This window comes from Cololabis saira, chromosome 1, assembly GCF_033807715.1.
Source record: "Cololabis saira isolate AMF1-May2022 chromosome 1, fColSai1.1, whole genome shotgun sequence".
Classification (NCBI taxonomy): Eukaryota; Metazoa; Chordata; class Actinopteri; order Beloniformes; family Belonidae; genus Cololabis; species Cololabis saira.
Window position 1 is genome coordinate 11178923 of NC_084587.1, and position 12841 is coordinate 11191763.

The window sequence follows — 12841 nt, forward strand, 5'->3', positions numbered from 1 at the left end:
GATGTTTAAAAGCTATTTGAGGGCCCTGAAACCAAGCGTCTTGAGGAAGAGTGGATGAGCTTGCTTATAATTCAGCATTAAAGTGTTAAATCTTGTGTCGAGCTCTCACACGAAGGCAGATTTACCTACCAAGAGATCCAAAATTACAGCATGAACTGGAAGATGATGATTTTTTCCCTCGTGATTTTTCTCCTGCTCAATGCCTCCGAGGCTGTAAGTACAAACATAGTTGTCTTCGTTTTTAACATATAGTTGTGAAATATTTTTTTTTCTGCTAACATTTACTGAAGTTAACTGCTTTATTAATTGATTTTATAGAGATGTCGAGGCAGTTCCAGCAGTGAATCTAACAGTGGAGAGGCAAGGCTTTAAGTATTTGTAAAATGCAGTGAGAATATATATTTATGGATTGAGTGGGTTTTTTATTTATGTTTATTTATTTGCCTTGCTCTAGAGACGGGAACCATTTTGGATAAAGATCTGTAGGATATACCCCAACCTGTGCACTATTCGTACTACAACTACTACAACAGCGGTGCCGACAACAACACCAAGGGCTACTACAACACCAATGCCTGCGACTACAGTGAACCGTGGAGACAGTGGCTGAACGATGTTGGCCTTTGAACAACAGCTGCTTTAGTAATTGTGCTTTGCTTTTCCCGGAATCATGAGCAGGATTCAGTATTTTGTCACAGTGACGCTGTGGCTAATCCAAATTTGAATGGCTTTTGCACATAGCACATGAATGTATTAGTTTGCATATATAGTTTCAGTTATCTTCACTCGTGCTTTGTTGATTCCAATTGTTTTAGCACAGTGTTTTGTTTTGCTTGTTCTTGTGTGAAATTAAGTCACTATTAATATAATGCCAAAAAAATGCAGTGTTATACTTAGACAGTGGAACATGAAAAACTGAGACAGCCACTTTAGTCGGGGTGTAACGATGATCTATGTTGGAGGCTGGTCTTACAGGCACTGATGAGAGGGTGGTGAAGACACGCCGGTATAATATCCACTCAGTGGAAAACCACCCTGGATCAACACGGCTTAAGCAGAGCAAGTGTAAGCTGATAATACCAGAGTCCGCTTCATCGGAGTCCTGCGAGACTGGATTCCTGACTCACCATCGTCACCATATTTGAAATCACTGCCCTGCACTGTTGAGTCTTACAAGTTTGTCATAAAAAATAGTTTCCTTAAATGAATCACATAGTGTATCTTTGATGTGTCTCTTTATGCCACTTTTGCACAGAATGATACAGTGGACTTAAACTTTTGTTGAAAGTTTGCTCTTTGATGTCATGCAGACAAATTTCTTTTTCTTTGAATGTGCACTGACTCAGGTACTCCAAATGTATTCCTTTTCTGTATCTGAGGCTTTTGAAAATTAAAATGCAATTTAAAGGATCATTTTTGTTAAGTTTTTTTATTTATTTATTCATTTATCTATTTTAATGGCTACTTTATTGGGTACTAATGGCTAAAGTGAGAAAGTGAGATTTTGTCAAATGGCACTATTTCATCCATTTATTTCATTTTTCTGTTTGTAGAAACTTGTAGAAACTAATATATATATATATATATATATATATATATATATATATATATATATATATATATATATATATATATATATATATATATATATATATATTAAGCCCGGTTGGCGATCCTGATACTTTTCATCTTCAATTTATTGTATTAGTCTGATTCCTCTAAATTTTACTTTGATTTTCACATGGCAGTTATTAACTAGGGCTAAGTTATATGGACTAAAAAAACACCCTATTTTCTACTCTTTGTTTTCTTTTAAGCTACAGCTACACAATTTATTATTATCATTAAGAGAACATCAAAAATGTGTGCAGCCTCAACTTTAATGCTTTATTTCTTCAGGGGTTCATTGTAGTCAGCGTGTGGATGACTCCAGACTTTCAGATTGTAAATGAGCGTTATATTTGTTATGATGCGAAGCACCATCCTGATCTCTTTCCACCAGCTCTTCTTATCAAGTGGGATACTGCAAGAAAAAGACGCTGCAAGTTTCCACAATGTGGGACGTTGTTGGGATGTTTCAAATGTGACCCACTTCCTGGCGATCAAACTTTGCATTATTTGGGAATCATTTGTGATTTAACTATTCTCTTTTAAGAGCCATCACTGGTAACAGTAGTAATATAGCAGTCTGCTATGTTGTAGATTTGTCTGGTTCTGAAGAAAAGTCTTTCGTCTGGCGCCGTGTATCCTCTTGTGTTCTAAAATATGGACCAAGACCCCTAGTGGTCAACCCATGGAAGTACAGTTATTTATGGATGAGTTGGTTGGATGCCAATGTCAGCAATACTAACGTCACTAACACCAACTAGTTTATTTTTTAAAAGTGTGATTCTTATTTAGACATTACACAGTGCTTAAAAATGAGTTGCTTAGTTGTTTAAGAGAGTTGTTAATTTTTTTAATCTAGTTAGTATTTGGTCATAAATAGTTTATCCTTAATAGATGACCATTCATAATGTCAAAAGCGTCTGTTAATAAAATAAAAAAAAAAAAAAAAAAAAAAATATTATTTATTAAAAAAATAAAAAAATAAAATCTGTAATGCATTTAGTAAATTTGTTTGAATTATTGGATAATTGGCTATTTAAATACATTACTTTACTACATAGACCAGGTGTTTTAAATTACATAGATCCCATTTAGATATGATACAAGAGTAAAAGACACACTTCCTTCCAAAAGACCACAGTAATCAGCTGTTAGTGAAAGTGTTTGATGCACTGAAACCTGCAGGGTGCACAGCATTTACTTGAAATGGCATCTGTACATGTGCTCGGGAAACTCTTTCAATGCCTTAAACGTACTTATTAGCTGATTTAAATGAAAAAGTGGAACTTGTGAAAGACTTCACTGGGAATAATCTATTTTTTTTACAGCATCCATCCTTGAACAGTCCTACACAACTGTTTGTGCGCCCCCTAGTGTTCTGAAATATACATGCAATTACTGACTGAGATCAGATGAGTATAGTTCCTCTTTAGGTGTCAATATTTTGTGTAAATATATTACCGTTTTCGTTTCTCTTTGGTGTCTGCTTTTGCTCAGACAATTAACTATAGTTTATATAATTTTTGCAGCATCAGAGAAAGTTCTTTTCTCACATATTTTGCACATTTGACATATATGGTTTGATGATAATTACAACAGCTAGACACTGACACAACAGCCGCGCCCACAGGAGTAACAGGAAACCCCAACGCCGTGTCTTCCCTGCTTGTTTATTCAGTTCTATAGACATTACAGCATCATAATTGGAGGGAAACGTGCAGTTGAGGGTATTCAGTAACATTTCTTTGGTTTCCACCTCAGTGCTTCATTTGGAGGGGCTAATTAGGTAGATCGTGTGTGTTTCTTTCTGTCATGTGATTGGTCGCTTCTCTCCCTGAGCAATTCATAAGACCACGCTCCAATGCGGGCAGTTTCAGTGAATTTACTGAGTGCTCCACTGGGACATTACTCCCCATCTTTCAAAAGGAGGATTCAAAACAATATTGTATTGCTTTTTCTTGAAAATGATTATCATCCTTCTACTGTCATGTGTCACCATAGCGGTGTCTGCTGTACCAGTAAGTGAACTCACAGTTTTTTTTTCTCATTTGTATGCTTCCTGAAATGTATTCAATTTTAATTTGGGATTCTGGTGATTGTGAGATTTTTGCTTTTCTGTTGACACAGGTTGGTACCAGTTTACCCCAACTGTCACAAGGAGGAGCCACTCAAAGAGTCCAGCCTACTGGAGCCATAAATCAGAAGCTTGAAGCTCAGACAGCAGCCCCTCTTTCCCCTGATTTAGAGCCTGGGATTCCCCAGCAGCCAGAGCCCAAGGCCATGCCCCAGCTCAGCCATTCATTACCGCTGTACACCTGGTTTCCACAAGGGGGCAGTCCGCTCACTGTTCCCATGCAAGGGTTCGCTCCTCTGCCACAGCAGCCTCTGGTAAGAATTTAAAAAAAGGGGACATTGTGAGGAAAAAAAATCATATTGCATGAAGCAATGTCTGAGTTTCTATTATTTACCTTATTCACGTTAAACAATAAGAGTATAAATGTTAGACATTCTAACGTTCCTTTAATTTTGCCGTCCTCAGATTTTTACACCGTATGGATTCCTACCACTTCTCTCATCACCCTATAACAATCAGATGGTAAGAGATTATTAGCAGACATACATTTTTGGTGCCTGCAGCCAGCGCCCATATACTCAGAAACTTTAAACTAGGAAAAAGAGATTCTAACCACAACACAAGTAAGCTTCAAAGATGCACCTGGGGGGTCTTCAGCATGTTTCTACATTGCAATAATAGCCTGAAACTCTTTCATAACAGAGAGTGTTGTGCAAATAAAAACATGCATTCTGGCCGTAACATAGGAGCTGATTTATGATGGTGAGATGAAAACTTACACTTTATCGCCCCAAGCGGTATTCAGATTTGAATTTCCCAACTGTCTAAAATCTAGAGTAAAGTGTTAGAACTGCTTTCCTTGCACGGTCTGAGCAGTATTTGTTGTAAAAAATGAAGAAGAAAAAACAAATTGAGTCCCTCTCGCACAAAGGTCTCCCCGTATGGCTTCCCAAGGACACATGAGCCACCTCTTCCACAAACTTTGACATATCAGCCCCCGAGCAGTCCGGCGTTGCCTGCAGAAAACGCTGCTGCAGCAGCTGCACCTTCAGAAGCAGGACTTCAACAAACACAGCAACAGGTACATTAACAACATTTTATTAGCACAAAAATAATATATTTTTGATTTAGAGTGTAGAAAACTAATGGGAAGTTGCATTATAATCCCACTGTTTCTCTCATCCACAGAATCCCCAGGTGGTATACTTGTTACAGCAACACATGGTGAATACACAATGCGCTTTGTTAAATTTATAAATACGGCCCCTGTTTTTGCACAGTTTTCATCCTGCAAATATTTATTTGACATCTGCTGTTTTCCTTCTTTTTTTTTCAGAACTCAGCACTTGGCGGACTTAGCTCGGAGGAACTTGAGGTACGACAGCCAAGATGTTATCTGTCAGCATGTTGAGACAGTCGGTTTTTATGAACCCAGCGATCCCACTGATGATGAAATCTTCCATTGGTGAACCCAGTGATCCCAGTGATGATGAAATCTTCCACCTTCTTCCATCCCTCTTACATTATTTGTCTTGTCTTTGTTTCAGATGGCAAACAAAATCAGTCAGTTGAGTGTGTACATGCAAAGCGTGCTCACGAACGTTCCTGCGGGTGCTGGATCGGTTCCACCGGAGAGCCGAGCGGCTGCTCTCGCAAACCAGGAGCAGCAAGGCGTCAAGGCGGCTTCTGGGAGTTCAGCAGCTGGAGTCGCACCCTCGCAGGGGCTGCCTTGCTCTGGGTCACAGGCCACTGCCAACAATGTCCCTGCAGGTCTGGAGAAAGCAGCGCCAGAGTCTCCCGGTGTCCAAACACCTGGTCAACCGAAAGCCTCGTCCACACATAAAAACCGAGTGTGAGGCTGCAGAGATGGTTTACGTTATGCAAATGGAAAAACTGCTGCAAAATGTAAATTCAATTGTGATGTAAATTGGCGAAGTATCTCAAGCATATTAATAGCTACAAGGAAGTATTTAATTTATCATCTTTATTGCTTTTTTTCTTCCATAAGTGATATCAAATAAAAAGATGCACTGAACCTAAACGTTTCATCTTTTCTACCGATGTGTTCTCTTCTCTTTCATTAGTTTTAATTCTGTTCTTATACTATACCGGCTTCATTTGCCTGTGATTTCCACAACACTGACACACACACACTTACACTTTGTAAAGTCTTCAAAAAGTCACTTTTGCACATCACGCAGATGTGCAATAACAGTAGCCTTTATTTGAAGTCTGGCATTTGCTCCTCTATCTCTGAGATGGTATCTTTTATGTCCTTCCGTGTATCTCAGCTAACTGATAACATTCTTTGGTTTGTGGCAGGCTGTTAACAAAAGCATTTAATAGCTTTTATAGATTAAAGTTGCTGTATTCTGAAGATTAAAACAATTTAAAGCTACTCGTGTTGTAGCACTGTACAAAACTACAATATTAAAAGTAAAAAACTGGGTCTCAGTAAAGAACTGATCACAAAGTAACAGGAACATCCACAAACTCAGCATTTACAAAAAGGCTCATACTCATAAATTAGTGGCTTGATATAAATACAACTAAGTTATTCTCAACCAAGCTAAAGCTAGCGAAAACAAATCACACAAATCATGTCTTAGAGATGAACAAAAGCAAATGACACATTACACCTTCATTATTAAGGTTATATTCCAGATAGTTTATTTGTGCACTCGTGCTTTTTGGATCATTCATGAAATGTGAGCAAATCAAGTTTGTGTTCAATCTACTCACTGAGCAAATTTGAATCGTTTTGCCATTCATGAAAATGTTAGGGGCTCTGAACATTTCATTGGCACAAACTCCTGCCTGTGACTCTGTTGTTACTTGTCATTATCCGACTTTACAAGGTTGATGTTTTTCTTGGTCTGTTATTGTCACAATATGCAGATCTTTTTTTTTCCCCCAAAAAAAACAAGTATGATTAAGGATTACATGGAATTACATGGAAATTAATGTTATTCCTATCCATCATCTCATATGTGTTTAAAGCTACAGTATGTATTCCCTGGCTGCCACAATGAATAGCAATTTAACACCCAACACAGCAAGTATCAATTTACCTTTGAAGTTTGCTGTTGACTCCTGTGGAGGCTTATCACTGTCTCCATCTGGTTTTATTGCAAAGGCCCCTGAGTGCTCTCCGATTATAGAGACAATGCACTTGTCTTCAGCGTTCAGAGTTCTATCCATGTACAGAAAAGTGTTGTTGTCTTTTTGTTTTAGTTTGGCCTCTCGGATGCTTAGTTGGACAAAGCAATTTCAACTGCAACACCAAGAGTGCAGGTGTTGCAGTCACTGCTGGCAACTCTAAATTCTCGCAGTTTTTCCTTTCTGTGCTGACACAAGTCAAGTTGAGCATGTTTAGACGTCTTTCTCAGAGTCTGGCAGTGTTAGAGTGCAGAGATTACTTTTATAGTTGTATGCTATACTGTAGAAGAACCCACCCAAGAGGGAAGTAATTACTTTGCAGAGCAAGATGAGTATGAGCTTGGCACCACACGGCTTCCTGAGCAATTACACACTTGGTGAATTAAGTTCAGTACAAAAATAATACTTAGGTCATGTTTGCTCAACCAAGTTTATGGATGTACTTAAGGAACTCAGTTAAAACCATTACTTTTTTAACTATAAGTGTTATTTATGTCTTTGTTCATTTGCATTGAGGACTACATTGAGGACTACAATGCAAGCAGTTCTAATATAGAGATATTTCAACATCCAATAACCACAAAACTTGGCAGCTTACACCAAAATAACTCAAATGACTGTGACTTGATAGTTAATTTTTCCTTTAAGTGTTTACTAAAACACGCAAGACATAATCAAATTCAGTGTGGAGTGAGTGTGTGTCTCTGTGTGTGGGATGAGCTTTGAAAATGGAATCTGTTTACTTTCACCAAAGACTTAAGATTAGTTTAAGAAAAGGTGTTTAATTTTGCATTAAAATTAGATTTTTTTTTAATAAGCTCGTTTATTGTTGATGGTATGGATGCAGTTTAATTGTCATGATATTTGTCATTGCATCCAACTTTTGTCATGTATTATTTGGCATATTGTCTTTGTATCTCCAAATAAAAAGAAACTAATATGGCATTGAAAATGAAAAAAAACCCACAACAAACAAAAGTTCAACAAAACCCTTCAACACATTTCAAAAATGTTGAGACAGCAGAAGTTTTCATTCCTTCTCACGGCGCTCTGGTGTAAAAGATATCAGCGATGAAAGATTTCTGGCGTCTCGCTGTCACATTTTGCTGCATACTTCATTCTGTGGAGTTGTACAGCTGACAGCTTAAGTAGTATCACTCATCACATTATGTAAGTGTTATACAGAATAGTAAAAACTACTGGTAATATATAAAGGATAACTTTGTCTCACATTGCTGTGCCAGATATAAATGCACAAACAGCAAATCTTGAAAGTCATACTCTAATCAAACATTTAAAATCTTTCCTGGACGCATTGGTGGCAGCTCTGTCTGCACTGTTCCCAGCCTTTTGCGGAAAGATGGCGTTCTTTCTACCAACATATCTTAAGGTCTGCACAGTATGCAGTTTTCATGGTCACCGTTTCCACCTCAAAAGTTTCCATTCTTCCTTTTATGGCATCAGATCAGAACTGCGGGAAGGCCAGTACTTGTACCCTCTTCTTCCTCAGCTATGCTTTTGTAACGCATGTAGAAGGAGTTTTACATTGGACCACTGAAATGTGCACGTCTTGGAATAGATGTTGAGGACTGCCTCGTCGGGCCAGTCATACCCACTCAAAATCCTCTCTGGGGTTTGGGTTTGGTACCCCTCCCTTTCACAGCCCTTTCCACAGAACACACAGAACTTACTGAACCAACCACAAAGGGTTGGGTCAGGCTTTGTGGAATGACTCATAGCTACAGGAGAGTCCAAAATCCACTATTCAAAAAAAACAACCAAGATAGTTGTTGTCACATGCTTTCTTTCTTTAACGGCCTTGTGTGCCTTCTGCACCTGTTAATACTGCCCCTTGGAAATTGAAGTCGCCAAGTGCGCCGAGTTTGGACTTGTGTACTTGGTAGCTCATATTTCGACGACACTCTGGAGAAAATACTGGGAGGGCCCGTCTTTCTGCTGATGAAACAGCAGAATATTTGTGTACTTGATGACATTACAGCTCATCTAACAGGCTAACGTGTATTCAAAAACATAAACAATTTAACTGACATTAAATAGACTGAAAAATAATATGACAAATGAATGGAATAAAATAGAATGGACTAATGAACTCCTCTGGCATTGTAACCATTACTGTACGTTGTATGATGTATTTTTATGGGTTGTACATTTTTAAAATTTGGCTGCATTTTAAATAAAGTTTGGTGAAAGTTATTTAATGCATTGTGGGACACTCTGCCATCTGACGTTTATGCTCTCCACTCAATGCAACCTCGCAGTGCAATCTGTAAGAACATTTAGCCAAAGTGACTTTAGACTTAACAGCTGAATGTGCATGTTTTTGGACCAATGCAAGACTGGGGAAAACCTGCAAAGTCCAAACAGGAAGGCCCCCTACAGACAGGTACACACATTGAAAAACAGTCAAATGGATGTACATAGAATTAAAGAATTTGGTTAGCTGGCATGCTGGCAATATATGGTTACTCTTTTAAAGTACAATGATACAACTCCATATTATCACAAATCCTCTTAGACTTTCCACTGGGAACAGTCTTGGTGGTTGTTTTTGTGGAGCACAAGGTGTCCATTTCCTACAAAAAAGATCTGGAATACTAATTAATGTAGTTGATACTTAATAACTAATTAACTGTTAATGCATGATAGTTTTTGATGCAATATATGTATGCATGCACTGCAGAGCACTGAGAGTAAATGCCTTTGTAAAGAACTGCCATATAAAACAAACTGCTGAAGGACCATAAGGGATTGATGTGTGCGCCATGCCAAAAAAGATTTTTTTCTCACAGATCATAAAATGAAAAGGTTTGGCTGATTACCAATACTGTCAAGGGGGTTTGCACATCCTTTGTTTTGTCAGCAAATAAATAGGAGCAGATCTCCCTGTGCTAATCACTCGCCGCTTCAGAATCCATCTGTTCTCACTTGCTGCCATAAAGGAAAGGTACTGTAAACTTGAACTATGACATGAAATGTTTAAGAACTCTTTATCCCATTGTGCTATGCTATTTCTTTGTTGTTGTTTTTTTATATCTCTGCTGTGAATAATAAAATGTTATAACTCAAAAATACGCTCTTGGACAGGTTGATTCAAGATGAAATCCATCCTGATCGTAGCCTGCGTCCTTGGGATTGCTCTCTGTGCCCCAGTAAGGATGAATCTTTGTTTCTTAAACATTTCACTTGTCAGGAAGTCTTGCAATTTCAATTTATAATCCATATTGCAAGCTGCAAACAGACCTACCACACCTTAGGGTGCACAGTAGCTGCTTTGGAGTTATGGATAATCAGATTTAGATCTGCATTTTTTCAATGATTATGGCCCTGCAGATGCTGAATGCTGTCATTTCTTTTTTTTCCCCTTAATGCTTAGCATTCTAAGCATTTCTTGACTGTGCCACTTTTCATTTGAGAACAAAACTTATCAACATGTTTGTGTTAATCATTGATTATCTGCATTACATGAAATGTGAATTCTTTTTTTTCCTCATAACAGTCACAGTACAAGGAGTTTAACATCAATCTGGCCCCAGCTGAGGTAAAGTAATAAAAAAGACACAAAGACACCCTAAAAGTCACCTATTGTACCATCATGATTGAACTCTGCACAAGGTGTTATTAGCTGTTCACTATTGGCAATAATCAATTTTCAGCTGGAGTGATGTCTTTAACTTTTATATCTCTATTTCTGCACTCAGAAAAAGCCTGTTTTCATCTAAAAGAGTGTTTGCTAAATGTATTTTTCACAGGCTGCCCAGGCTATCCCTGCAGGAGTCCCTGCTACACAACTGGAAGTTGTAAGAGCTTGAAAATCAGGATTTTGCACTTTTAAAGACACACTGATTCAGTTATGAGTCTTGTAAAAGGTAATCATGGCTGTTTTCATTCTAGCTGCTCCCAGTTAACGACCAGATGCAGCTTGCTGGCGGACCTGTAAGTGAAATATTACACTTCAGTAATTACATCAAATAAGTAAAGACTCTGAAGTCAGAATTTAAGAAGCAGTGTTGACCTTCTTGACAATCTGAGTAAATGCTGTTTTAAAAAAGGAAGCATACTTGAAGTACTGTAATGTATTTCAATCAATGCACAATGTATTTTCACTGAAAGGTCCGCGGCTTCATCAAGCAGGAGATCCCAAAGCCAAATGGTGAAGACGATGAGCTGGTAGGTGTCTGAGAAGTTCACATTTTCACATAGGAAATTCTTGGTAATTGCTAATGATTGCAATCTCTTTCTCATCTGCCCCAGTACTACCCCTTCGGATTCGATCCTGCCGCCCCTGCAGCTCCTGCCGCCCCTGCAGCTCCAGCTCCAGCTGCTCCGGCGGTCGTAGCTGTCGCAGCTGTTCCAGCTGCCCCAGCCGACACTGCCGTTCTTGTGGCCGTTGTTGCCCCTGTAAGTATTGCTATTCGTTTTCAAAGTAAACACTCCCTGAACAAACAGTGAGATGCTGATCATGCTTTTATTTTAAATGATTCTGTACAATGATGCTTTCAAGCACCTGCAGAGGGAGTCAAGGCTGAATTAGGGTTCTGCGTCACACCAACGCAGAGCACACGCTGCAGCCGTGACGCCGTGCTGAACCCTTCAGACTTCTCCGTCTCTCCATTTGGTCGCAGTGCAGTACCCCCCGCGGCCACTAGTTAGCGATCTTTTTCTGAATGGTTTATCCGACTTTTTCCGGTCACAGTAAATCAAAGAGATAAGGACAACTATTGTGCAAAAAAGCAAAACAAAAAAAATCACATATAAATGAAGAAAAGAGCCCTGAAAGTTCACTACTGATTCAAACCGGAAACCGGAAATGCTACGCTTTCAAACGAACCAATCACAGCCCTCTCTGTCTGTGTGTGGTCTGCGTCTCCTCGATGCGTAGTTACAATTTTCGGGAGGTGCACGTCAGTTACGCCGCAGGTGACGGCGTGTGTTCTGCGTGGACGCAGACCACACGCCGTAGGCACGGCGCCATTTTGACGCAGAAGCATAATTCAGCCTTTACAGTTATAGTAGTGGAAGAGGGCAACAGGTTCATTTCAGTAAGGTAGCAGTGCAACAGTGCCAGTCTTCAAATTGCCTGTGCTGTGGAGAAACACCGTGTCATCAATCAGAGCATGTGTTGTAGTTTTGCATTGTTCCTCATTGGGTCAGCATAACCCTCTGTCATTTCAGGCTGCCAAACCCAGTGATGATGATGAGGAGGAGGACGACTGAAAATACCTGAGTCAGCAGCAGACTCGTTTGTGCAAACAGGTACGGCCCAGACACCCATTAGAAAAGAAACTCACTCATTCGCAGGGCTTTTCCTTCCTTATTAAAGTATATTATCATTTGAGACGTGAACAAACTAATTTCACCTTAGGGTGACACATCATTTACTCTGTTCTCATTTCAGGTGGCCAGTGGTACAACTTCAGCAGTCAACCCAGATGAAAGATGACCAGTCAGCAATGCTGCAGTCTAAATCCTGAAAAGATTTGGTGCTCTGCTTTTTTAAAGAAACTTCACTGCGCATTTGGTGCTTTTTCTAATTCAAATGGAAAAAATAAGCTAATCCTGTGACAGAAATGGTGCATTGGGGTGAAATGTCATTGTTTTTATATTCCTGCTTGTGGTGTCCTCAACTAAAGCATATTTCCGCTCATGACTGTGCGTCATCACAAATAAAATGAAAGTAATGCATTTATTTTGTCTTTTGTGGTTCTTTACCTCCCATAAATATAAAGTATCATGAGTGATAGCATTAGAAACATTCTATAAAAATCATTGCTCAATGTCTCAGACTTAAGGGACGTAAGAGACTGCTTTGGTTCATTCAACCTGGCAACCACGAACTATATTATCGAAATACATAATTCAGAGGTTTCAAGGAAACAGTATCATCTTCTTCTATACTTAAGTAGAAGTACAGATACAGTACTTGTGTGACAAAAGACTGGTAAACGTAAAAGTATTGATTCACCTTCAAGTACAGAGTCT

General features: G+C 39.0%; 2 protein-coding genes across 2 annotated transcripts; both read left to right on the forward strand.

Annotated features, from left to right (window-relative positions):
- The first annotated feature begins 3350 nt into the window (after nucleotides 1–3350).
- On the forward strand, nucleotides 3351–5705 carry LOC133450940 (uncharacterized). Its single transcript, XM_061729844.1, has 7 exons — nucleotides 3351–3626; nucleotides 3736–3996; nucleotides 4148–4204; nucleotides 4614–4763; nucleotides 4871–4906; nucleotides 5019–5057; nucleotides 5230–5705. Exons 1-7 carry the CDS (start codon nucleotides 3573–3575, stop codon nucleotides 5536–5538), a joined length of 906 nt encoding a protein of 301 aa, XP_061585828.1. The 5' UTR covers nucleotides 3351–3572; the 3' UTR covers nucleotides 5539–5705.
- Nucleotides 5706–9714: 4009 nt separating this feature from the next.
- Nucleotides 9715–12548, forward strand: scpp7 (secretory calcium-binding phosphoprotein 7). Its single transcript, XM_061740650.1, has 9 exons — nucleotides 9715–9806; nucleotides 9947–10011; nucleotides 10359–10400; nucleotides 10612–10659; nucleotides 10754–10795; nucleotides 10973–11029; nucleotides 11114–11260; nucleotides 12035–12115; nucleotides 12258–12548. Exons 2-8 carry the CDS (start codon nucleotides 9958–9960, stop codon nucleotides 12074–12076), a joined length of 432 nt encoding a protein of 143 aa, XP_061596634.1. The 5' UTR covers nucleotides 9715–9806; nucleotides 9947–9957; the 3' UTR covers nucleotides 12077–12115; nucleotides 12258–12548.
- The last annotated feature ends 293 nt before the right edge of the window (nucleotides 12549–12841 follow it).